Genomic DNA, 24757 nt, shown 5'->3' with positions numbered 1-24757 from the left:
AGCTTAGCTTAGTAGCCATAGCTACCATTGCACCTAGTCCAAGACCATGGCACCTGTTGTCCCATTGTCATAAGATCCCTTTTTCTATCTGCCCAGAGGAGAGTAACAACTGAGGCACCATTTAGACAGCTGTTTGCATCCTACTTCTCACTGTACAGCCCCTAACTATTAATTAACAAGTAGGATATTGGGGAATCGTTATTCTCTTAACTCACCCAATACTTGGGCAAATGTATTTACCTCTTGATCCAAGTTGTCTCATCTTCAAACCTAGTTTGTGGGTCCATTATCCCTCCTCTTCCAGAAGACCACATCTGCCAACATCCCATCCTCATCACCTAAACTGTCAAAAACTATGAAGAGTCTGAAATTCTACTCTACTTGCAAGCTAGTCTGACAGTTTTGTAGATGTTAGCAGAAGACATGAGATTCAGGGTTAGAGACAAAGAACTTTATTACTCACAGAAATAGTCAAAATATCAACATTTTCTTGTTCTGGTTCCCAAACCCCAGTTTCCACAGGGCAATGCAAAGACCAGGTGATATCTGTACGTGCAGATGGTTGCATTACAGGAAAGGAACCCTGAGCATAGGGAACCTAAAGCTTTTATAATGCCCTTTGGTCCAGAAAGAAACACCCTTTATCTTCCAAGGCTCTAAATATACCTGCCCTTCATTTTGGAGGGAGATACTGTCTCTATCTTCTCTATCATATAAACATCCTTGAAAAATAATGCAGTCAGTACATCTGCTTATAAGATATACAGAAACACTAGTGGTCCATGGAGAATTATCTAATTAGCCATACCTCGTTTTATTGCACATCACTTTGTTGTGCTTCACAGACATGGCATTTTTTACAAGATGAAGGTTTGTAGCAACTCTTCCAATCGACCCTGCAAGTCTATGGCACCATTTTTCCAGCCTCGAGTGCTCACTTCATATCTCTGTGCCACATTTTGGTAATTCCTGCAACATTTCAAACTTTTTCACTATTATTATATCCTTTATGGTGATCTGTGATGCTACTATTTTGGGGTGCAACAAGCCATCCCTATATAACAGGTGAACTTAATTGATAAATGTTGTGTATGTTCTGCCTGCTCCACTGACCAGCAGTTCTTCTGTCTCTCTCCCTCTCCTCAGGCCTCCTCATTCCGAGACGTAACGCTATTGAAATTAGACTAGTTAATAACCCTACAATGGCCTCTAAATGCTCATGTGAAAATAAGAGTCATGCATCTATTTATCATTTTTTGAGATGGGGTCTCACTGTCGCCAGGCAGGAGTGCAGTGGTGCGATCATAGCTGACTGCAGCCTCGACTTCCCAGGCTCAGGCGACCTTCCCACCTCAGCCTCCCAACTTGCTGTCACTACAGGTGACACCACCATGCCTGGTTAATTTTTTTAAAAAGTTTTTGTAGAGACGGGGTCATGCCATGTTGCCCAGGCTGGTCTCTAACTCCTAGGCTCAAGCAATCCTCCCGCCTCAGCCTCCCAAAGTGCTGCGATTACAGACACGAGCCACTGTGCCTTGCCACATTTCTCACTTTAAATCAAAAGCTAGAAATGTTCCAGGCTGCTGAAAGATAGGGAAAAATAATAATAAATTGTTTTAAAGCTAGAAATGCTAATCCTGGGAACACACCAATGGTAAGAAAGTATTACAGACTTATTGCTGAAAATAAATAAAGTTTTAATAGTCTCGATAAAACATCAAACAAGCCACAATATTCCCTTAAGCTAAAGCCTAATCCAGAGCAAGGTCCTAATTCTCTTCAATTCTATAAAGGCTGAGAGAGGTGAGGTAGCTGCAGAAGAAAAGTTTGAAGCTAGTATAAGTTGGTTCGCGAGATTTAAGGAAAGAAGCCATCTTCGTAAGATAAAAGTGCAAGGTGAAGCAGCAAATACCGATTTAGAAGATGTGGCAAATAATGCAGCTATGGCTAATATCATTGATGAAGATGGCTATACTAAATAAGATTTTCACTGTAGATAAAACAGCCTTATATTGGAAGACACCCTCTAGAATTTACATAGCTAGGAAGGAGAAGTCAATGCCTGGCTTCAAAACTTCAAAGGCTGACTCTTGTTAGGGGTTAGTGCAGCTGGTAACTTTAAGTTGAAACTAATGTTTATTTACCATTCCAAAAATCCTAGGGCCCTTAAGAATTATGCTAAATCAGGCCAGGCATGGTGGCTCACGCCTGTAATCCCAGCATTTTGGGAGGCTGAGGTAGGCGGACCATGAGGTCAAGAGATTGAGACCATCCTGGTCAACATGGTGAAACCCCATCTCTACTAAAAATACAAAAATGAGCTGGGTGCAGTGGTGCGTGCCTGTAGTCCCAGTTAGTCAAGAGGCTGAGGCAGAAGAATCGCTTGAACCTGGGAGGCAGAGGTTGCAGTGAAACGAGATCGCACCACTGCACTCCAGCCTGGCGACAGACTCTGGCTCGGAAAAAAAAAAAAAAAAAAAGAATTATGCTAAATCTACTCTGCCTGTGCTCTATTAATGGAACAATAAAGACTGGTGACAGCACATCTGTGTTGTAAAAAACCATTTACAACATGGTTTACTAAATATTTTAAGCCCACTGTTGAGACCTACTACTATTTTGAAGATTCTCTTCAAAATATTACTGCTCATTAATACTGCATCTAGTCACCCAAGAGCTCTGAAGGAGATGTACAAAGAGATTAATATCATTTCCATGCCTGCCAACATAACGTCCATTCTGTGGCCCATGGATCAAGATTTACTTTGACTTCGAGGTCTTTATTATTTAAGAAAGACATTTTGTAAGGCTATAGCTGCCGTAGGTAGTGATTACTCTGATGGACCTAGGCAGTCAACTGAAAACCTTCCAGAAATGATTCACCATTCTAGATGCCATTAAGATGATTTATGATTCATGGGAGGAGGTCAAAATATCAACAGTAACACGAGTTGGAAAGTTGATTCCAACTTTCATGGATGTCTTGGAGGGGTTCAAAACTTCAGTGAGGGAGTTAACTGTAGTTGCTAAAAATAGCAAGAGAACTATAAATGGAGCCTGACAATGTGACTGAATTACTGCAATCTCACGATAAAACTTGAACAGACAAGATTTTGCCTTTTATGGATGAGCAAGGAAAGTGGTTTCTTGAGATGGCCTATACTCCTGCTGAAGATGCTATGAACATTGTTGAAATTACAACGAAGGATTTAGAATATTTTATAAACTTAGTTGATAAAGCAACAGCAGGGTTTGAAAGGATTGATTCCAATTTTGGGGGAAGTTCCATTGTGGGTGAAAGGCTATCAAATAGCATTACATGCTACAGATAAATCTTTCATGAATGAAGAGTTGATCAATGCAGCAAACTTTATTGTTGTCTTATTTTTTAAAATTGCCATAGCCACCCCAATCTTCCGCAACTATGACCCAGATCAGTCAGCAGCCATCAACATCAAGGCAAGACCCTCCACCAACAAAAAATTATGACTTGCTGAAGCCTCAAATAATCATTGGCTTTTTTTAGCAATAGATAATTTTTTAATTAAGATAGGTACATATGGGCCAGGCGCGGTGGCTCAAGCCTGTAATCCCAGCACTTTGGGAGGCCGAGACGGGTGGATCACGAGGTCAGGAGATCGAGACCATCCTGGTGAACACAGTGAAACCCCGTCTCTACTAAAAATACAAAAAACTAGCCAGGCGAGGTGGCGGGCGCCTGTAGTCCCAGCTACTCGGGAGGCTGAGGCAGGAGAATGGCGTGAACCCGGGAGGCGGAGCTTGCAGTGAGCTGAGATCCGGCCACAGCACTCCAGCCTGGGCGACAGAGCGAGACTCCGTCTCAAAAAAAAAAAAAAAAAAAGATAGGTACATATGGGTTTTGTTTTTGTTTTTGTTTTTTTTGCCATAACGCTATTGCACACTTAATAGACTACAGGATGGTGTAAATGTAACTTTTATATGCAGGGGAAAACCAAAAAACTTCATGTGACTCACTTTATTGAGATATTCACTTTATTGCAGTGGTCTGAATCTGAACCCACAATAACTACAAGGTATGCTTGTAAATACCTTATTTTAAACAAAAAGTGAAAATTATTTCCCTGTTTGTTATTTACTAACAAATAGACTAGACATTTGCATCAGACAGTGAGCATAAACTTCCCTGATCACCTCTCAAGAGACATGCTCCCATTTCTCTTTTGACTCTCCTAAAGATTTCCTGTAAGACTAAATTTTATCTTCCGTATGTCTCACAGGTCAGTGTTCATAATAACCATCAGTTATACAACAGCAATTTAATGAATTTCAGCAGAGTGAGGACAAATTGCAGGTTTCTGAGTAGAGGGCCAGGATAGGTCATCTGGATACCCATTGAAACTAATGATTCTCGACTTTTCCTGCCTTCAACTCACCACAGGAATATTAGACATCCACTTGTTAGTGGTTCTCTATGGGGGATAGTAGAGGAAAGCCAAATTTGGGCATTAATAGAACAAATCTTAAGTTAAATCCTCATATTATTTTTCTTGAGATAGTATGACCATAGCTCAGATATAACCATATCCAAGTTTTAACTACTTCAAACCAAGTAATTACATATTATTCTCACTATTCCTAATTGTGATATCAATTGACTCTAAAAATATTAAACATGTATATATTACTTGAGACCTCTAGACTATAAAATACTTCAAAAGTCTAGTCCTTAAAATGTTGGGCAAAAAATACCTCAATTTTGGCCGGGCACGGTGGCTTACGCCTGTAATCCCAGCAGTTTGGGAGGCCAAGGCAGGTGGATCAGGAGGTCAGGAGTTCAAGACCATCCTGGCCAACATAGTGAAACCCCATCTCTACTAAAGATACAAAAAATTAGCCAGGCATGGTGGTGCGTGCCTGTAATCCCAGTTACTCAGGAGGCTGAGGCAGGAGAATCACTTGAACCCAGGAGGCAGAGGTTGCAGTGAGCCAAGATCATGCTATTGCACTCCAGCTTGGGCGACAGGGTGAGACTCCGTCTCAAAAAAAAAAAAAAAAACACACACACACATAATGCCTACTTTTTTTAAATTAGCAACATTTTCATGTTGCAAGACATATAGGATAAAACATACTTACTGCTTATCTGGTCCTCCACAGAAAATAATTCAGAAATGTAAATACTAGATCAATATTTAAGGAAAAGATATACTGCTACATCAGCTGATTTTTTTCTCTTTGAATTTAATGTATTTACATCAAAAAATTAGGTAGTCATTTTACATTTAAGGAATAAAAACCTTAAAAAAAACAATACAAAGAGTGAAAAGATTTTAACCAAGTTTACATTTCTTTTTGCTATAATTTTTAACAACAATTCGTCTCATCATAACTTAATGCAATGTGCAAATGCAGCACCCATTACAATCATTAAACTAAATTTAAGGAAGTCCACTGTTAATAGTGACCCTCAGAAGAAATGGATTTCTCTTCTATTAAAAACTCTATGGTATATAAGCATTACATAATAATGCTACTTAACCACCTTTTGTCTCAAGAATTATCACCAAAGTTTTGTGGAAATAAGTCCACATAAGAATAAAATATTTAAAAGGTGAAACGTTCTTTATTTTAACTTTAGCAAGATCTTTTCTTTTTCATTAAGAAACAATTTAATAATTTTAAAGCAAAAGCTGTTAGAGTCTAGATAGCTAAAACTGTACTCCTGAGTTCAAGCTTACAGATCTTTTGTAAGTAGTTCTCAATAAAATATCTTCCCTCCCCATACCCCTACCCGAAATCTTATATTGTTCTTACAAAACTTTGGTCAAGAGTAGAAATATATCCAGGCAGATGTATATGCCATACAATAGCAAGAACAGTAAAGCCCAACTAATGATTTTGAGTTTTAAAAATAGAAGGCAATTAAAATGTACTCAAAGTCACATTAAGAAAAGCTTTCACGGGGGTAATATTGAAACAGTCACAAAGGTTAAGAAAATACTGATTATCAAAGTACAAATGACTACAATGTTAAAATAGACAAAAACTGCTATACAAGAGCCTCTTTGAAAATTAAAAATAAAGAACACAACACATGAGTCAGGATGATTTTCCTGTTCTACTCATGAATTTTAGTCTTTATAAGGTTGGTTATGTTGACATCTAGAAGAGTTTCTTATCACATCTGATGGTCTCATTCCAACTTCGTAGGGTGGGTCTTCCCCCAAGGAACCTCTGATCCTGCCGCATCTTGGTCATTGTACAATTTCAAAGTAGTGCAATATCGCCATGATGTGCTGGGGCATGAAGACGTATCCTGTGTATAGTGCCATCCCCACAATGGAAACCAGCATTGAATCTGAGTTGTAGTTAAGGAAACTTATTATTATTAATTTATTCAAAACTAAATCCCCACATGTTTTCAACAACTCTTTTATGATGAAGTACCCATTCACTTAGTACTTTCTCATTTATATCAAGCACTGATAAAAAAAAAAAACAACAACGATAATGCTAGCTACTAACAACTATGCCTGGCACCATTCTAAGCTGGTTTTTGTTTTGTTTTGTTTTGTTTTTAGCTCATTCATCTTTACTACCACCATATAAGGTAGGTACTGTTATTCTCCCTGTGTAGTCAAAAACATCAGACTGCTTAAAATGTTTTTTTTTCTTCTTTTTTTTTTTCTTTTTTTTCTTTTTTTGTTTTTGGAGACGGAGTTTTGCTCTTGTTGCCCAGGCTGGAATGCAGTGGCATGATCTCGGCTCACTGCAACCTCTGCCTCCTGGGTTCAAGCAATTCTCCTGTCTTAGCCTCCTGAGTAGTTGGGATTACAGGCGCCCGCCACGACGCCCAGCCAAGTTTTGTGTTTTTAGTAGAGACAGGGATTCACCATGTTGGCCAGGGTGGTCTCAAACTCCTGACCTCAGGTGATCCACCCGTCTCGGTCTCCCAAAGTGCTGGGATTACAGGCGTGAGCCACTGCACCCAGCAGGACTGCTTAAAATGAAGCACAGGATGTGACACTGTTCTACCTAATAAATATACAGGAATAAAATTCTATTTAATGACTGTAAAAGATCTACCAACTTAACTAATAAGAATGTATGATCAAAGAATTTTAGAATTAGTTAGACTAGAATGTGGCTAAAAGTATTTTTAGAGTCACACAGAGCTAAAATCAATCATACACTAGCTTAGGGATATATAAAATGACAGCAACTGCTACTATCAAACGTTTATTTATTATTATCACTATTAAACATCATTATCACTATTGCTACTATTTGCAACAACTTCAAATAAAAGTCATCTTGATAACCTAAACAATAACCTTTCTGTACTGTGCTCCTTTATTACAAAAGGAACTGAAACTGCATATATGGAAGTCAACAAGAGGTCTCTCCTCTGGGGCCACACAAAATACTGCTAGCAAAAATTATGTCAAATCTAAGGGCTTTTGGCTTTGCACAGTTACATAGGATGCTAAGAGGAATAACTGGTTTTGAACTGGGGTCATGCTTTATTAATTCATTCATATTCTCATTTATTCTCTCTCTCCTCTTCCACTTGCCTTTCCCCTTTCTCAACTCTACATACCTTTACATACTATTATTTCTAAAATAACTTACATTCTTTTATGAGAAGATAGGGTTTAAATAAGCAATGTGCTTACTACCAACTAATATTTGTATAACAGGTTAGTTGACAAATCTCTTCCACAATTACATTATCTTACTTAACCCTTATAGCTTTCCTATGAAATGTTTATTATGTTCATTATTAATCAGAAACTGAGAAAACTGAGTAGCTTGCTCAGGGCCATAAAGGAAGTTGTCTTTGGAGCCAGAGGTCAAATCAAGACTGCCTGACTGAAACCATAAACTCATTCTCTTCACCCAGCAAACAAGGGCAGAAAGTCTTTCAAAATCTTTTTTTACAATTTACTTTTTAACCTCCCTTAATCCAGTTCTTCCTTAAACTGCCACCTTCTATTTACTAATTTCAAGAAAGAAAGGAAAGAAAGGAAGAAGGAAGGAAGGAAGGAGGGAAGGAAGGAAGGAAGGAAGGAAGGAAGGAAGGAAGGAAGGAAGGAAGGAAGGAAGGAAGGAAGGAAGGAAGGAAGGAAGGAAGGAAGGAAAGAAAGAAAGAAAGAGGAGGAGGGGGGAGGGAGGGAGAGAGGGAGGGAGAGAGGGAGAGAGAGAGACAGAAAGAAGGAAGGGGCCGGGCGCGGTGGCTCAAGCCTGTAATCCCAGCACTTTGGGAGGCCGAGACGGGCGGATCACTAGGTCAGGAGATCGAGACCATCCTGGCGAACACGGTGAAACCCCGTCTCTACTAAAAAAAATACAAAAAACTAGCCGGGCGAGGCGGCGGGCGCCTGTAGTCCCAGCTACTCTGGAGGCTGAGGCAGGAGAATGGCGTAAACCCGGGGGGCGGAGCTTGCAGTGAGCTGAGATCCGGCCACTGCACTCCAGACCGGGCGACAGAGCCAGACTCCGTCTCAAAAAAAAAAAAAAAAAAAAAAAAAAAAAAAAAGAAAGAAGGAAGGAAAGGAAGGAAAGGAAGGAAAGGAAGGAAGGAAGGAAGGAAGGAAGGAAGGAAGGAAGGAAGGAAGGAAGGAAGGAAGGAAGGGAGGGAGGGAGGGAGGGAGGGAGGAAGGGAGGAAGGGAAGGAAGGAAGATTTGCTGCTTCTATGTCATTGGCATATATTTGTTCATCACCAACACACCATCTGATTCTTACTCCTCCAGACTGTAGGCATTGTCCTAAGGTCACTGGTGGTCTCCACTAAATCCAAAGGCTGTTTGAATTGACACTGTTTTAGTCCTTCTTCTTCAAAACCCTTTGCATTTATGCCTGTAGTCCCAGCTACTCTGGAGGCTGAAGTGGGAGAATCACTTCAGCCCAGGAGTTCAAGGCTGCAGTCAGCCAGGGCACCACTGCACTCCAGCCTGAGCAACAGAGCCAGACCTTGTCTCAAAAAACAAACAGAAAACAAAACAAAACAACCCCTTCCACTCTTCAAAACTCTACTCTGGGCTGAGGTATTTTCTAAGGCGCTCTTTTAATCTCTCTTACCATTTTCCTGTTTTTCATTGGCTCTTTCCTTTATGATGGATGATAGATGATAAGAGTGAACTTTGTGCTTTCTTTGCAAACATCCACTCTACCTCTCCTCCTAGTATAGCAGCCATGCCCTTTTGGTTGGACTAACCCATCTTCATGGATAACCCCTGACTGGTCTTAACCAATTAGAGGGATCTCTTTCTCTTGGTAACAATGCCCTACCTCAAAACTGATTAATCAGCTCAAAGCTTAGGACTTCTGCCAGGAATTCAGGAACATAGATGCTCTCTCCTAGAATATGCAGCTTGCTGATGGAATCTTGCAATCACTAGAGTCACTTTACCTCCATGAGGAAAGCAAGATTCAGAACAAAGCTAACTCAAGAAGGTGGCATAACAAAAATAATCACAGAAAAATGGAGTCAGAATCCTCACCAAAAAACCCTTAAGCCCGCCCTACCTCTGGATTTTTACATACTAACCTAATAAATCCCCTTTACTTTTTTTGAGACAAGGTCTCACTCTATTGTCCAGGCTGGAGTACAGTGACACAATCAGAGTTTACGCAGCCTCGACCTCCCAGGCTCAGGCAATCCTCCTACCTCAGCCTCCCAAGTAGCTGGGACAACAAGCACACACCACCATGCCCAGCTGATTTACTATTTTTGTAGAGATGGGGTCTCCCTATGTTGCTCAGGCTGGTCTTGAACTCCTGGGGACAAGCAATCCTCCCACCTCAGCCTCCTAAAGTGCTGAGATTACAGGTGTGAGCCACCAGGCCTGGCTGGTCAATCCCCTTTACTCTTAAAGCAGCTTGTTCAATTTTGTTACTTGCGGCTGAAAACGTTCCAGATCAAATGGAATTCCCATCATTTTGTCTTGGGCCCCACACTCTCTCATAACTTAAACAACTACAAGATAAGTATCCCTTATCCTAAATGCTTAAGATGACAAACATTTCAAATTTCAGATTTAAAAAAATTTTTAGAATATCTGCATTATACTTACCAGGTGAGCATACCTAATTCAATATCAAAAATGCTCCAGTGGTCATTTCATTTGACTATCATGTTGTTGCTCAAAAGTTTTGGATTTTGGAGCATTTCAGACTTTCAATTTTCAGATTAGGGATGTCCAATCTGCACCTTAATGTTGTCAACCTGACCTCACCTTCCATACTGCAGACAGATATTTCTGCCTACTTACTGTACATTTCCATCTATGGCATTCAACAAGGTAACTTAAATTCAAACTGAACTCATTAACCTTCTCCAAAACTACCTCTTCCTATGAGTCCTATTTTTCCAATTGACACAACTATTTGCCAAGTCATCCAGTCTAGAAGGCTTTTTATTCCTTCTCCCCACATTCAAATTATGACTTCTCAGTTCTTCCCCAACCCCTACAAATGACTCTTAAATCTCACCCCCCAACCTTAATCAATGATAAATGATTAAGGCATGACAGGTATCTGCTTACCTGTCAATCACTGGCTATAGGGTGGGATACAGAAAATCCACCTAAGCAAGAAAGCTGCTTGGCAGAGGACAATACTGTGGAGAAAGAGGGAGCTATAAGTCATTAGCAGCCAACACTCACGGAGGCTGGGGGGGTGGGGTACATCAGCTATTAAAGGGGACTTAAGCTAGGTGCAGTGGCTCATACCTGTAATTCCAGTACTTTGGGAGGCCGAGGTGGGAGCATTACTTCAACTCAGGAGTTCAAGACTAGTCTAGGCAACATAGTAAGACAATGTCTCTACCAAGAATAAAAATAAAATTAAAAAAAAAAAAGAAAGGAGACCTAGGTGAGGACCAACCACAAGTACCATGCTACTTTTCCACTGTACTTCCCAACAGTTCAAACCACTCCCTAATACACATATATCCTACTTGCAGCCATATTACAAGAGTCTCAGAAAACAACATTATATATTTCCATACTGCTCTGGTTTTGCTTATTTTTTAATAATAATATAAGTAAGAATAACAGTGGCGGCAGCAGCTTTCAGTTTGCGAATGTCTAGTGTGTGTCTGGTACTAGTTAAGCACTTCATCAAGTTCCAGTAACCTCCCCAACAACAAAGTAAAGGGGCCAGTTCCAAACCAAATCAGTCCAACTCCGGTGTGTCTGTGTTCTTAACCACTACACTACACACTTTCCTACATTTGAAATGCCCTATTCTCCCTGGTAAAACCTAATAATTCTAGCTCAGTAGTTATCTCCTCTTCTATTAGGCCTTAGGCCTTCCCTGGCGTTCATAATTTTTCCCATTCTTACCCCAGCCCCTTGGCAGAACTAATTATTCCTTAATGCTCATATAGCTCCTTTAATACTTTGTATGAAAGTGAGTAACACAGCACTTACCACCTGACATTACCTATTTGTAGATGTACTTATCTCACTAAACTTATCAACTCCTTAAACAGAGAAATAATATTATTTTTGTATCTCCAGCATCTAACAAAAAACATGCTAAATAGACATTTGATGACTAGAGACGGTCATGTGACTAAATTCATTATGATGCTTTCTACATATTCCACACATTATTGTGGCTGACAAACTTGATGACGACTACAGAAAAGACAAAACCAGTTTCCAGGCAATATGGTAGTTAAGAACAAATTTTGCTTTTTTTACAGCTTTTATGGAAACCTTATAAATATATATACCAAACAAATGAAAATGGTATAGTAATAATCTTAAGGTCATTGGCTCAATTTCAACTCCAATAGGAGTGATTACTATAAATCAGCTATCTGAATATGTATGTTACATAGTCTTTAAGGTACTAATTCTTCAATTTAGTATGGAGAATATATCACTTAAGGAATATGCATAAATTAGCCTAACAGGGATTATTCCACTACAAATCAAGAATCTGAAACTTGGCCGGGCATGGTGGCTCACGCCTGTAATCCCAGCACTTTGGGAGGCCAAGGTGGGTGGATCACCTGAGGTCGGGAGTTCGAGACCAGCCTGGCCAACATGGTGAAACCCTGTCTCTACTAAAAATACAAAATTATCCAGGTGTCGTGGCGCATGCCTGTAATCTCAGCTACTTGGGAGGCTGAGGCAGGAGAATTGCTTGAACCTGGGAGGTGGAGGTTGCGGTGAGCTGAGATGGCGCCATTGCACTCCAGCCTGGGCAACAAGAACAAAAACTCCATCTCAAAAAAAAAAAAAAAGAATCTGAAACTTAAGCTCAATTTTCTGAACATTAAATTTTCAAGCTTTTAAACTTTTTACATGCATATAAAAGCATGATTTTAAAATTCTAATTGAAATAGTAACTTATCAAAACTTGAACAGGTTTTTTGCCTGGTTAAAATATAAGATACTAGAGTTCAAGACTGTATACACACTCCAGCACGGGTAACAGAGTGAGACCCTGTCTCTCAAAAAAAAAAAAAAAAAAAAAAAAAAAAAGTTGCCCAGCGAGGCAGTTCACACCTGTAATCCCAACACTTTGGGAACTTAAGACAGGTGGATCACTTGAGACCAGTGAGGCAGGAAAATAGGATCTGGAGGCAGGGAACATAAGGCCAATTCACACTTCAGCTATGACAGAAAATAGCTTCCCCATAGTGTGTAGGCCAAGCAGATGACTTTGTAACTTTACTTCACCCGCTCCATCTACATAGAGCGTACACCAGGTAACCAATGGAATCCTCTAGAGGGTATTTAAACTCTCAAAAATTCTGTAACGAGGCCTTTGAGCCCCTATGCTCAAGCCCGCTCCTACACTGTGGAGTGTACTTTCATTTTCAATAAAACCCTTCATTTCTTCCTTGCTTTGTTTGTGCATTTTCACCAGTTCTTTGTTCAAAACGCCAAGAACCTGGACACCCTCCACAGTTAACATATTTTGGCAAGCCAGCCAAGAGGAAGAGGTAAGCCTCAAGTTTGGAAATTTTTTTTTCCTTTCTCCTTTTCTTTTCTGCTCCATACAGGGGAATATCACGCTCTCTCTTTTCCTTTCCCACCCAGGACCCATATGGGTAGCACCTAAACATGGAAGCAACTGCAGGTTTCTGACCATGGCTAGTGAAACTAAGGGGTTTCCATGTGGAGAAGCCTAACTACCACTGCCCAGTCCACTTAAGGAACCTGCGTCTTTTTTCTTTTTTTTTTTCCTTTCTTTCTTTTTCAGTCTTTTAGCGGCTGTTTTTTTGAGACAGAGTCTTACTCTGTTGCCCAGGCTGGAGTGCAATGGCACAATCTCAGCTCACTGCAACCTCCACCTCCCAGGTTCAAGCGATTCTCCTGCCTCAGCCTCCTGAGTAGCTGGGATTACAGGTGCCCACCACCACACCCAGCTAATTTTTGTATTTTTAGTAGAGACGCGGCTTTACCATGTTGGCCAGGCTGGTCTCAAACTCCTGACCTCAGGCAATCCCCCCACCTTGGCCTCCCAAAATGCTGGGATTACAGGTGTGAGCCACCTTGTGAGGCCTCAGCACCTGTTTATAATTGCCCTGGACTCTTTTTTTTTTAATCTTTTCCGCACATGGTCCCTGATTCCTACATGTGGTGCAGCTCAGAGCAAAGTCACCGTTTCAGGGGACTTAAACCTTCTTTTCTTAGACTAAATTTTTCCCTTATCATACTCAACTGGCTAAGGAAAAGGCCCACCCAGCATCCAGTTCTCATTACAGTTCATGGCTATTCTTCTAAAGCTCATAGTAGGCTCTGGAAGGGAAAACCTGCATGTGGCACTGGTGCCCACCTACGATCAGAGACATTGGCACTCTAAGACTGGACCCCACAGGAGACGCTCCAGGGGTCCTGCAGACCTCAACCTGCCCAAAGGGGATGCTCTTGGCAGAGGTTCTGAGGTCTAATACTAGGCCCTCCTTAGAATTTACTCTCGCAGTTGCAATGAATGCTGTTTGACCCCAACATTGTTTGGAATCTGGAGTTTACTGTTGAATGGGAAAGTGGAATGGCATTACATGCATCCAGGCTTTTGTGCTGTGGTTCTAAGCAGAGGGCCTGGTTAACAGGTGACACGCTCCTTTGCTACCGTTTGGCCCCAGTGCTCCTTGGAGTCTGGGGAGGTTTGGCCTTTAAAAATCAAACTGCCATGGAGATTGCTTTACCCGAAATTTTGGTTCACAGTCTTCCTTGGATTATCTCCTGGGGTAAAGTAAAACCACCAAGCTTGTATTGCTATCTCGTGGTCAAGGTTCCAAGCTATTGGATCTTCCTTTGTGTGTGTGTATACATGTCTAGATATGTTTTGTTTTTTTGTTTTTTTGAGATGGAGTTTTGCTCTCGTTACCCAGCTGAAGTGCAATGGCACAGTCTTGGCTCACTGCAACCTCTGCCTCCCAGGTTCAAGTGATTCTCCTGCCTCAGCCCCCCAGGTAGCTGGGATTACAGGTGCCCACCACCACACCCGGGTAATTTTTGTATTTTTAGTAGAGATGGGGTTTCACCATGTTGGTCAGGCTGGTCTCTAACTCCCGACCTCAGGTGATCCACCTGCCTGGGCCCCTCAAAGTGCTGGGATTACAGACGTGAGCCACCGCTCCTGGTGAAGGATACTTTCATAAATAGAATTTGAGTCATATTTTTCTCTCTCTCTGCCTAATTTCTCCAAAATTTGCAAACTATTTGTGAATATTCTTAATTCATGGTAATGTGTCTGTTTGCATACGGTCAAACAGGGTTGCTAGGGCCGCTCAGGGACAGAGAACCCAGCAACCTGGCATGCCAGCAAAAGGGTAAGAATTTCTTACCACTCAGTTTCTGGCCTGCTTTCTCTATAAGCAAAATGGTTAATCTCTGTAAAGTTTTAAATTAATAGGTTTAATAATAACAAGAGCTTAAATCAAATATTTTGTCAGAAAATAGAAAGTGTAACGCCTTTTAGTTCATGTGACTTTAGCAATCTTTGGGAAATAAAGATGGTTTTAAAGATTATTGGTAAAAATGTATTCAAAATGTAAACATTTGGTCTAAATTATGTTCAAATACTAGGTTTGCTAAACGCTTTACGGTCATAAACTGCTTCCTTCGCTTTTGAAAATTGTTTAACTTGCCTGCCTTCCAGCTAGGTAAGGCCAGGGGACATGTGGAGTTGGCCACGCCCCTAGTTATGCTAGAAACAGTCAAATCTTACCAGAACATAACTTACCAGGTTTTACACTAAAGTTAAAATTGCTAAGAATCGGGTCAGGTACGGTGGCTCACATCTGTAATCCCAGCACTTTGGGAGGCCGAGGTGGGCGACTCCTGAGGTCAACAGTTTGAGACCAGCCTGGCCAAAGTGGTGAAACCCCGTCTCTACTGAAATACAAAAATTAGCTGGGCGTAGTGGCGGGCTCCTGTAACCCCAGCTACTCGGGAGGCTGAGGCAGGGGAATTGTTTGAACCCCGGAGGCAGAGATTGTAGCGAGCCAAGATTGTGCCATTGTACTCCAGCCTGGGCCACAGGGCAAGGCTCTGTCTCAAAAAAAAAAAAAAAAAAAAAAAAATTGCTAAGAGTCATCATTGTAACATGCAATAAGACTACCAGAAACAGGTCAGGCACAATGGTTCATGCCTGTAATCCCCCAACACTTTGAGAGACCAAGGAGGGCGGATTACTTGAGGTCAGGAGTTCGAAATCAGCCTGGCCAACATAGTGAAACCCCATCTCAGCTAAAAATATAAGTTAGCCAGGGGTGGTGGTGGGCACCTGTAATCCCAGCTACTTGGGAGGCTGAGACACTAGAAACACTTGAACTGGGAGCAGAGGTTGCAGTGAGCCAAGATCACGCCATTACACTCCAGCCTGGGGCAACAGAATCAGGCTCCATCTAAAAGAAAAAAAAAAAAAAACCGTCTCTACTGAAAAATACGAAAAACTAGCCGGGCAAGGTGGCAGGTGCCTGTAGTCCCTGCTACTTGGGAGGCTGAGGCAAGAGAATGGCGTAAACCCGGGAGGCGGAGCTTGCAGCGAGCCGAGATCGCGCCTCTGCACTCCAGCCTGGGCGACAGAGCAAGACTCTGTCTCAAAAAAAAAAAAAAAAAAAGACTACTAAAAATGTTTTACATGCAAGCTGTGTAAAAATAGTAGAAAAAAAATATTTTTTCTTTTTGGTAAAAGGTTATAAAAGGTTTTTGCTTCTTTAAAATTTCTAGGCCAGGCGCAGGGGCTTACACCTATAATCCCAACGTTTTGGGAGGCCAAGGCAGGCAGATCACCTGAGGTCAGGAGTTCGAGACCAGCCTGGTCAGTGTGGCCAAACCCCATCTACGAAAACATACAAAAAATAGCTGGGTGTGGTGGCATGCACCTGTAATCGCAGCTACTCAGGAGGCTGAGGCAGGAGAATTGTTTAAAACTGGGTGGCAGAGGTTGCAGTGAGCCGAGATCACACCACTGTACTGTAGCCTGGGTAACAGGGCAAGACTCTGTCTCAAAAAAAATAAATAAAATAAAATTTCTGAGTCATCATTTTGGCAAAATATATAATGTATGGTAATCTGGAATTCCAAAATCAAACTTCAGTTTCAAAATTGTCTTTCCAAATGCCTGACTTTCTGGATGGATCAGAGGATCCCTGAAAACATCCAGAAAAGAGATAAACAGGATTATTTGACATGTTTAGGTACATGGGATTGCCAAAACGATGTTCAATCTTCTTTAGGTTATATTTTTGTTAATAATACTATGTTCCAAAATTGTATGGGATTTCTAAAATTCTAATGTCTAAGTATATGCTATCAACTATAATTATTATGTTAAGTTATTGTAAATCACAGAAATAACCAAATCAAACCAGTTGATACTAAAATTGTTTAAAATAGTTTATAACTAATACTTGGTGCCATATTACTGGGAAGACAATTAAAGCTTCACGCACATTTGGTCACCTGGTGCACCATTTAAACATTTTATAAAGTGGTTTCATTCCACTGCTATCTGGTTGTATAAAGCTTTCCCATGCAAGAGGGCTGATGTTGTAACAGTAGATTTCTATGCTACAGTGTATTTTCACCAGGTAAAAAAAAGCTTTTTATCATTTGAATCTTCTGAGAACATTAGAGAAAGACTGTCCTTCCCATTCACACTACAACAAAACTTTGGGACCTTGGGCTTTGGGTTCATGGTCTCCCAACTGAGAGGGGTCCCTCCACGCTTTTGGAACTGCATCCGTTGGCACCTTTGAGATAAAGCCAACCAGGGAAATTTCTCCCAAGAAGATGGCATCCTTGATGTGAACAGCTTTTCCAAGTTCACAGATTAAGACTTCTACTATCATGAAACTCTTATCTTTGAATATTTTTTTCTTGCCTACATCTCTACGAACAATAGAAGTGGAAAAGGGGTCCGTTATGTGCATTTATGGGGTATACTTTTATTTATGAAGGCGTCTGCAGCCAGCCTTCTACCTGGATAACCTTATACTTTGACAGATAACAAATGAAGGCCCAATGTAGGTAAGAAACCTTAATGGTACATACATTGCCTCATAATCAGTCAAAAACAAAACACTGGTTCACTCCTCTTAACCCACATCATGGGTTAAAGAGAACATTGCCAGGAGGCCTTCACTCTTCTAGAAAGGCATCAGTTAGGGCCGGGCGCGGTGGCTCAAGCCTGTAATCCCAGCACTTTGGGAGGCCGAGACGGGCGGATCACGAGGTCAGGAGATCGAGACCATCCTGGCTAACATGGTGAAACCCCATCTCTACTAAAAAAAAAAATACAAAAAACTAGCCGGGCGAAGTGGCAGGCGCCTGTGGTCCCAGCTACTCGGGAGGCTGAGGCAGGAGAATGGCGTAAACCCGGGAGGCGGAGCTTGCAGTGAGCTGAGATCCGGCCACTGCACTCCAGCCTGGGCGACAGAGCCAGACTCAGTCTCAAAAAAAAAAAAAAAAAAAAAAAGAAAGGCATCAGTTATTTGGCTCTTTTTCCATGGTTTAAAGTGAAAGAAGCAATGATTAGAAATGTATCCCGAAGGCTCTATAGCACATTCTACTTTAAAAGCTATATCACACAACAGACTTTAAATTCTCTTGTGAAAGTTACACTAAATAATAGAATTGGCTAAACAGAGAAGTATCTGTGCAGCTGCTGGCACCTGTGGCCTATGGAGAAATACAGATTGCATATTATAAAAATTCAATTGCAGGGGATTAATGAAAAGACCACTTAATCAGCTGGGCGCAGTGGCTCACGCCTGCAATCACAACACTTTGAGAGGCTGAGGCAGGTTGATCACCTGAGGTCAGGAGTTCGAGACCAGCCTGGCCAACATAGTGAAACCTCATCTCTACTGAAAAGACAAAAATTAGCTGGCCGTGATGGTGGGCACCTGTAATCCCAGCTACTCATGAGGCTGAGGCAGGAGAATCGCTTGAATCTGGGAGGTGGAGATTGCAGTGAGCCGAGATTGTGCCGTGGCACTCCAGCCTGGGTGACAGAGCGAGACTCCATCTCTTTAAAAACAAAAAAAAACCATTTGGTCAAGCAAGTAGACTCTTCACCCAGGTCATTCTTTAATCTATGTAATTTTAGGTGGTTTGGTATGGGGACCCGGGTAAGGATCATACTCTGAACTCTTGGTATTATCCTCCCAACAGTCATAATAATCGTCTCCCTGAAGTGCTGTATTGTCTGAAAGGTTTTAAATGCTTGCATGTAGCCATCTCTAGAATGTCATATTATCTCTCTTCAACTGGAATGACAAGAGCTGAAGGAAATGTGCAACCATGAGGACTTAACCTATAAATGATGTGCTGAGACTGGAAACGAAAATGACGGTAACTGAGAGTGGTCCTACAGCCCTAAGTTTTGGTCATACTCTCACCTAAGTGAGAATCTGAACAAAAAGGGGGAATTTTTTCAACAAAATCCTGGGAGGCCATTGTTTTGGACTAAGCTCATCCACTGGGCCCCAACAGACCAAACCAAACCAAAACGGGGTTGTTTGTGCTAAGACTTTAAGGAAATACATGGGTTCTAGAACAGACAAGGTTTTGTTTTTTCTTCTGCAAATCTCTGTAACAAACATTTCTGATAGTATAGGCATCTACCTCTGAAGTTCCCATTAAATCTTTTAACCAAATTCATTCCCTCTCACCTAGAGACCATCAAGTTTCAGATGACCATGCAACAAAGGTTCCAGCCAATTCCAAGTGAAGCCACCACCCCTGGCCAACAAGAAGCTACCCTGCTGGCAGGGCACAGGGGCTCACGCATGTAATCCCAGCACTCTAGGAGGCTGAGGTGAGTGGATCACTTGAGGTCAGGAGTTCAAGACCAGCCTGACCAACATGGTGAAACCCCATCACTACTAAAAACACAAAAATTAGCCAGGCATGGTGGTGGGTTACCTGTAATCCCAGCTACTTGTGAGGCTGAGGCAGGAGAATCGCTTGAACTTGGGAGGCGGAGGTTGCAGTGAGCCACGATCATGCTATTGCAGTCCAGCCTGGGCAACAAGAGCAAAAACTCCATCTCAAAAAAAAAAAAAAAAAAGCTACCCTACCTTCACTAGATAGAGCAGGGCGAGAGTTCTGTGGTCCCCAATAGGTAGGGACTAGGCCACAAGGCAGCATGAAGTAGTTATAGAAAAATAACATTGGTCCCTCTGCCTCCCATAAAGATTTATGGGAATCACATCTCTCAGTGGGGAGATGAGGCAGAAAAATAGTGTCTGGAGGCAGAGAACATAAGGCCGATTCACACTTCAGCCATGACAGGAAATATCCTCTCCATAGGGTGTATGCCAAGTAAATGACTTTGTAACTTTATTTCATCCTCTCCATTTACATAGGGCATACCCCAAGCAACCAATGGAATCCTCTAGAGGGTATTTAAACTCGCCAGAATTCTGTAACCGGGCCTTTGAGCCCCTGTGTTCAGGCCCGCTCCCACACTATGGAGTGTACTTTTCATTCTCAATAAAACCCTTCATTCCTTCCTTGCTTTGTTTGTGCGTTTTGACCAATTCTTTGTTCAAGACACCAAGAACCGGGATACCCTCCACCATTAACACCAAGAATATGAGACCAGCCTGGGCAACATGGTAAAACTCCATCTCTTTTACAAAAAAATACAAAAATTAGCTGGGCGTGGTGGCACACACCTGTAGTCCCAGCTACTCTGGAGACGGAGGTGGGAGGATCACTTGAGCCTGGGAGGTTGAGGCTACTGTGAGCTGAAATCACACGGCTATATTCCAGCCTGGACGACAGAGTGAGACTCTATCTAAAAAGTTTTTAAAAAAATAATAAATTAGCTATACAGGGACACAGTAAGTGAACAAACAGATAACAGGACAGTGAGGAACTTCTAATAATCAAAAAATGCGGGCCGGGTGTGGTGGTTCACACCCGTAATCCCAGCATTTTGGGAAGCCAAGGTGGGAGGATCACTTGAGGTCAAGAGTTCAAGACCAGCCTGGGCAACAATAGTGAAGCCGTCTTTACAAAAAAAAAAAAGAAAACAATTAGCCAGGCATGGTGATGTATGCCTGTAGTCCCAGATACTCAGGAGGATGAGGCAGGAGTATTGCTTGAGCCTAGAAAGCCCAGGTTGCTGTGAGTCAAGATCACACCAGTGCACTCTAGCCTGGATGACTGAGTGAGACCTTGTCTCAAAGAAAAAAAAATTTTTTTTTAATTTCTCGATCACCTGACCTTGTGATCCACCCACCTCGGCCTCCCAAAGTGCTGGGATTACAGGCGTGAGCCACTGCACCTGGCCCCTCTTTTTTTTTTTTTTTTTTTTTTTTTTTTTGAGACAGTGTCTTGCTCTGTCAACCAGGCTGGAGTGCAAATGGCACGATCTTGGCTCACTGCAAACTCCACCTCCCAGGTTCAAGCAATTCCTCTGCTTCAGCCTCCCGAGCAGCTGGAATCACAGGCATGTGCCACCATGCCCAGCTAATTTTTTCTTTTTTTTTGTGGGAAACCAGCTCACGTTTAATTGTGACACTTTAAAATTGTACAAGTATTTTGATATCTGCCCCCCACATTTAGTCTTAAAATGACAGGAAAACAACCAATTACAGGTTTAATACATTTATCTCTTCAGTTCCTATTTGCAGCACCCAATATTCCTTTGAAATATGAAACAGACCTGGCAGTAGCCAACAGTAAATTTCTGCCCACCGCCTCCCACCCCCAACGGAGTTGAAAAGTTCAGGTTTAGTGTTGTTGCAGTGGCACTTGTCCATAATTGGTACCTCCCCATAGTTGGGGGACGTTAAATGTACCAGTGAAAATAGCTTTTTCCCCTTCAAGTGGAAGAAAGAAAATCACTCCTCAAAACCCAGCAGAACTGGCTGTAAGGTCTTTCCTCCTATCTCATTTCTTCAGGGTTTTTTTTTTGCAGTGGAGCAAGAGACCAAAACCTAACCTGAGTTACAAGAAACAAGACAGTAATGGCTATAAAGGGAGTGACCAGGAGCAATCGGAACACTCCTTTACCTCCCATATCCAATGTATGTGCTTCACAGAAAAAATAATAATAACAACAAATCCACAAAATACAACAGCTAGAATTACAAAATCCATTCATCCAAGGGTGGTGGAAGGCAGGATGGAAAGGTGGAAGGGTAAATGGCACAGGGAGAAAAACAAAGTATTCAAATCAGTCCAGGCACGAGGACTGGCAAATGCTAGAAAATAGCTGCAGAAAAACTTGTGGTCCTTTCAGACTCACGGTGATGTTAAAAATCCACACACTGGTGTCAGGGAACATTCTGCCTTACGTGTACCAGAGACAAAAATTTCAGTTCCTCAGAGAGAAGGGAGTATGCAGAGGGCCCTTGGCAGAGTGGGTCCTGCCTTCCCTGGCAGGGGGAGGTGAACAGGGAAAAGAGCTGCCACAGCTTTCTTCCAATCCCACCCATTCCATTTGGATGGCAGGCAACTCAGTGGCCTACAGCAGCCTTCAGTTTGGCAGGCGACAGATGCGGTGAAGGGAACTTCTCTGCAGAAGTGGAGCTGCTCGGGGCCGACTGCAGACAGACTGTCTTGTGGAAGAGTCTGTTGCTTAAGAAGACCACCAAGGAGAAGAGGCGCAACTGGAAGAGATATGCTTTGCCAGGGGTCTTTGCTTCATTGGCGCTGATAATGAATAAAGGAAAGAGGATAGAGAAAAGGCAGCCACTGATAATATATGAGGACTGCACTGCTGTGAGAAAAGCCAAGGGCAAACCAAACCCAAAGTAGTAAGGCCAATTCCTTTCTATGTTAGGCAACCGCTGGTGCATTTCAGTTCCTTTATTGAACCAACGATATTCCAAGCAGTACAGTGAGTAGAGAAGGGACATATGCAGGAGACTACTAACCAGCTGACTGACAAGATGGATGGGAAAGAGACTCACAAACATTCCCTGAATGAGGAAAAGAGCCTGCAGCAAAAGGTTGAAGAGCACGTCAGCAATTATTTTGCTGACACTAGGGAATGGGTGAGGCTTCCTCCCTGATACCTCAAATGCCAGATCAGCTATATCCTGAAACCAAATGGCATTCGCCACTTTGCTAAGCACAAACAAGGGGAGCACCGAAAGAGCACTGAAAATTGACGTGAGGAAGAATTCCAGCCACGACCAAACATCTCCATGTAGTGATGGGTCATCGATAATTCGGGCTGTTACTGACTGAAGCACGGGAATAAATACTCGATAAAACAAGAGGAGACTGAACCAGAACACTCCACCATTCCAAGCCCAACACTGGAAAATTCTACTAACAATACGTGGCTCACTCTGTTGCTTCTGTTCTATACTCTGGGCTCTTCTCTGTGCCAAGACACTACTTGCCCTTCTTCGAGGCTGCTCCTCTCTCTTTTGCTGGATTCGAGCATCTAGCTTTGAGATGGTACAAATACCCCATATGGAGTCTTTGATTCCTCTGGCAAGGTCCTGGAGAAAGGTTTTGACACTGTCAGCCATCTCTTCACCACCAAACTATCAACTACACAGAGGAGAGAGAAGTGTCCCCAAATCTCTCATCATGAAGGATCCGCGGCTCCGGCCCGGCCCCTCACCCACTGCGGCTGGCTCTGTCGGGGGCGCTTCCAGGGCCGGGGCCACTGTGCCCGCACTGGGCATGCCCGGGCTGCATGGGGCTAATTTTTATATTTTTAGTAGAAACGGGGTTTCACCATGTTGGCCAGGCTGGTCTTGAACTCCTGGCCTCAGGTGATCCACCCACCTCAGTCTCCCAAAGGGCTGGGATTATAGGCGTGAGCCACCACACCCGGCCTAGGCATTGGTTTTATTATGACATTCAGAAGTGCTCTCACAAAGCTAAACATATATATAACAAAGTATACCGGCTATAATTTGCTATCTGGTATAGATTTCTCAATCCATCTCATTCTGTAACAAGCCTCTCAAAATTTAAAGTATCCTTGACACACTGAATTTTAAGAAATGGGTAGTAGAAACAGTACAGCACTAGAGGAGACCCAGGTTTGAGTCATAACTCTGCCATCTGTTTGTGTCAAAAGCTCTCTGAACATTAGTCTCCTTATCAATAAAATGTGGACATACATCACCTATCTTTCAGGATTGTGAGAATTCAGAATCAAACCTATTCTGCAAGAGAAGGCAATGTAATCCTTATTAAAACTGTTCTTTGAGGGTTTGAGCATTTAACATCATGACTTAGACCTATGTTTGCCCAAGTTCATCCTGCTACTAATTTGTTATTAATTTATAGTGTAATCCTGGGATGTCACAACTTCTCTGGACCTGAGTTTCTTCATAAAATGAGGTCCTTTCTTTCATTAACATGGGATCCCACTTGTCTGAAGAGGACATTTAGGTACCACCTGTCAATCGTCCATAAGGCAATCTTCTGTTTCACATGTACACAAAGAAAAAATGTAAAAATTCATCAGTTTTATGCAATACACATATATTGGAAGATAATATACAAAGTACTAGAGTAATCTTTCTATTTACCGAACTCTTCTTGCTGTTTGTATAAGTGCCAGTAGCTATATACAAATTACTCAGGTCTATATTCTAGAGGGGGTTCCATGACTCAAGCAATAGAGAACAAAGTGCAATCTAGAATACAACCTCAAAAACTAAAAAATGGGCTGTTCTGTTTTGTGTTTATGACTTGTCTGTAAACACTGACTTAAGTGTTTGACAGAGCACCTCTACTGAGCCTTTGCTTCCAGCTATAGTGCATCACTTGATAAAGCAGGTGCTTCATGAACCATCCCAGAACTGAGCAAATAATGTGCCAGGATACTGTGCAGGTGCTGAAGACAAATGTTTGTTCAAGGGCTAAATGAACAATCAGAGGTTCTTTATAACCTGGGCATAACATAAATATTTTATGGGTTCCATGGACATAAAAGCAAGTAGATGTGAAGCCATATATAGAATCTATATGTTGTTTTCTCTTCTTTAAGAGGAATCTCCTAAACATAAGCTAAGTTTCCAGCAAGCTAGGAAAGAAATAAAGATTTTTTTTTTTTTTTTGGCCCATAAAAAGGCCATTATCAGCAACTTAAAAAAAAAAAAAAAAAAAAAAAGTCCTGTAATAAAGAGAGGAAATGCTTTACATATAAATACAGTACATTAGAAACAAAACCATAGCAACTAACATTTCCTGTTCCAATCAGTAACTCTAAACTATCATCACCCACCTTAGTAATCTAATCACAAGACTTTGGAAAAATTAAAGGTAGTTTCTCATTGGGAAAAGGTCATAGACATTTGTTCCAGTGGGT

At 41.8% G+C, this 24757-nt stretch overlaps 2 protein-coding genes and 1 long non-coding RNA gene across 5 annotated transcripts in view; all 3 read right to left on the bottom strand.

The window, feature by feature from the left end:
- The window catches only part of LOC105477957 (uncharacterized), a 372390-nt gene that overhangs the window by 329476 nt on the left and 18157 nt on the right, over positions 1-24757 (bottom strand). The window lies entirely within an intron of this gene.
- LOC105477956 (serine palmitoyltransferase small subunit A) overlaps positions 437-24757 on the bottom strand; it is a 41246-nt gene continuing 16925 nt past the window's right edge. The window contains exon 2 of the mRNA XM_011734865.3: positions 437-6340. Within this exon, the coding sequence (XP_011733167.1) occupies positions 6237-6340 (104 nt within the window). The 3' untranslated portion in view covers positions 437-6236. The remainder of the gene's footprint in view (positions 6341-24757) is intronic.
- On the bottom strand, positions 20823-24519 carry LOC105477955 (etoposide-induced protein 2.4 homolog). 2 transcript variants are annotated; one of them, XM_024791601.2, is made up of 2 exons: positions 22285-24519; positions 21932-22172 (listed from the first exon to the last, which is right to left on the bottom strand). In XM_024791601.2, the coding sequence occupies exons 1-2, from the start codon at positions 22956-22958 to the stop codon at positions 22055-22057; spliced, it is 792 nt and encodes a 263-aa protein (XP_024647369.2). In that variant the 5' UTR covers positions 22959-24519; the 3' UTR covers positions 21932-22054. The 2 variants fall into 2 exon arrangements, with proteins under 2 accessions (XP_024647368.2, XP_024647369.2); XM_024791600.2 differs by having other exon boundaries at positions 20823-24515.

This window comes from Macaca nemestrina, chromosome 7, assembly GCF_043159975.1.
Source record: "Macaca nemestrina isolate mMacNem1 chromosome 7, mMacNem.hap1, whole genome shotgun sequence".
NCBI lineage: Eukaryota > Metazoa > Chordata > Mammalia > Primates > Cercopithecidae > Macaca > Macaca nemestrina.
The sequence above is the reverse complement of the archived record's forward strand: the minus strand, read 5'-3'. Positions and strand labels throughout refer to the sequence as shown.

Bases quoted from the DNA above. Each gene is read 5' to 3' on its own strand.
- LOC105477955 (XM_024791600.2), bottom strand. From the start codon at position 22,958: ATGGCTGACAGTGTCAAAACCTTTCTCCAGGACCTTGCCAGAGGAATC.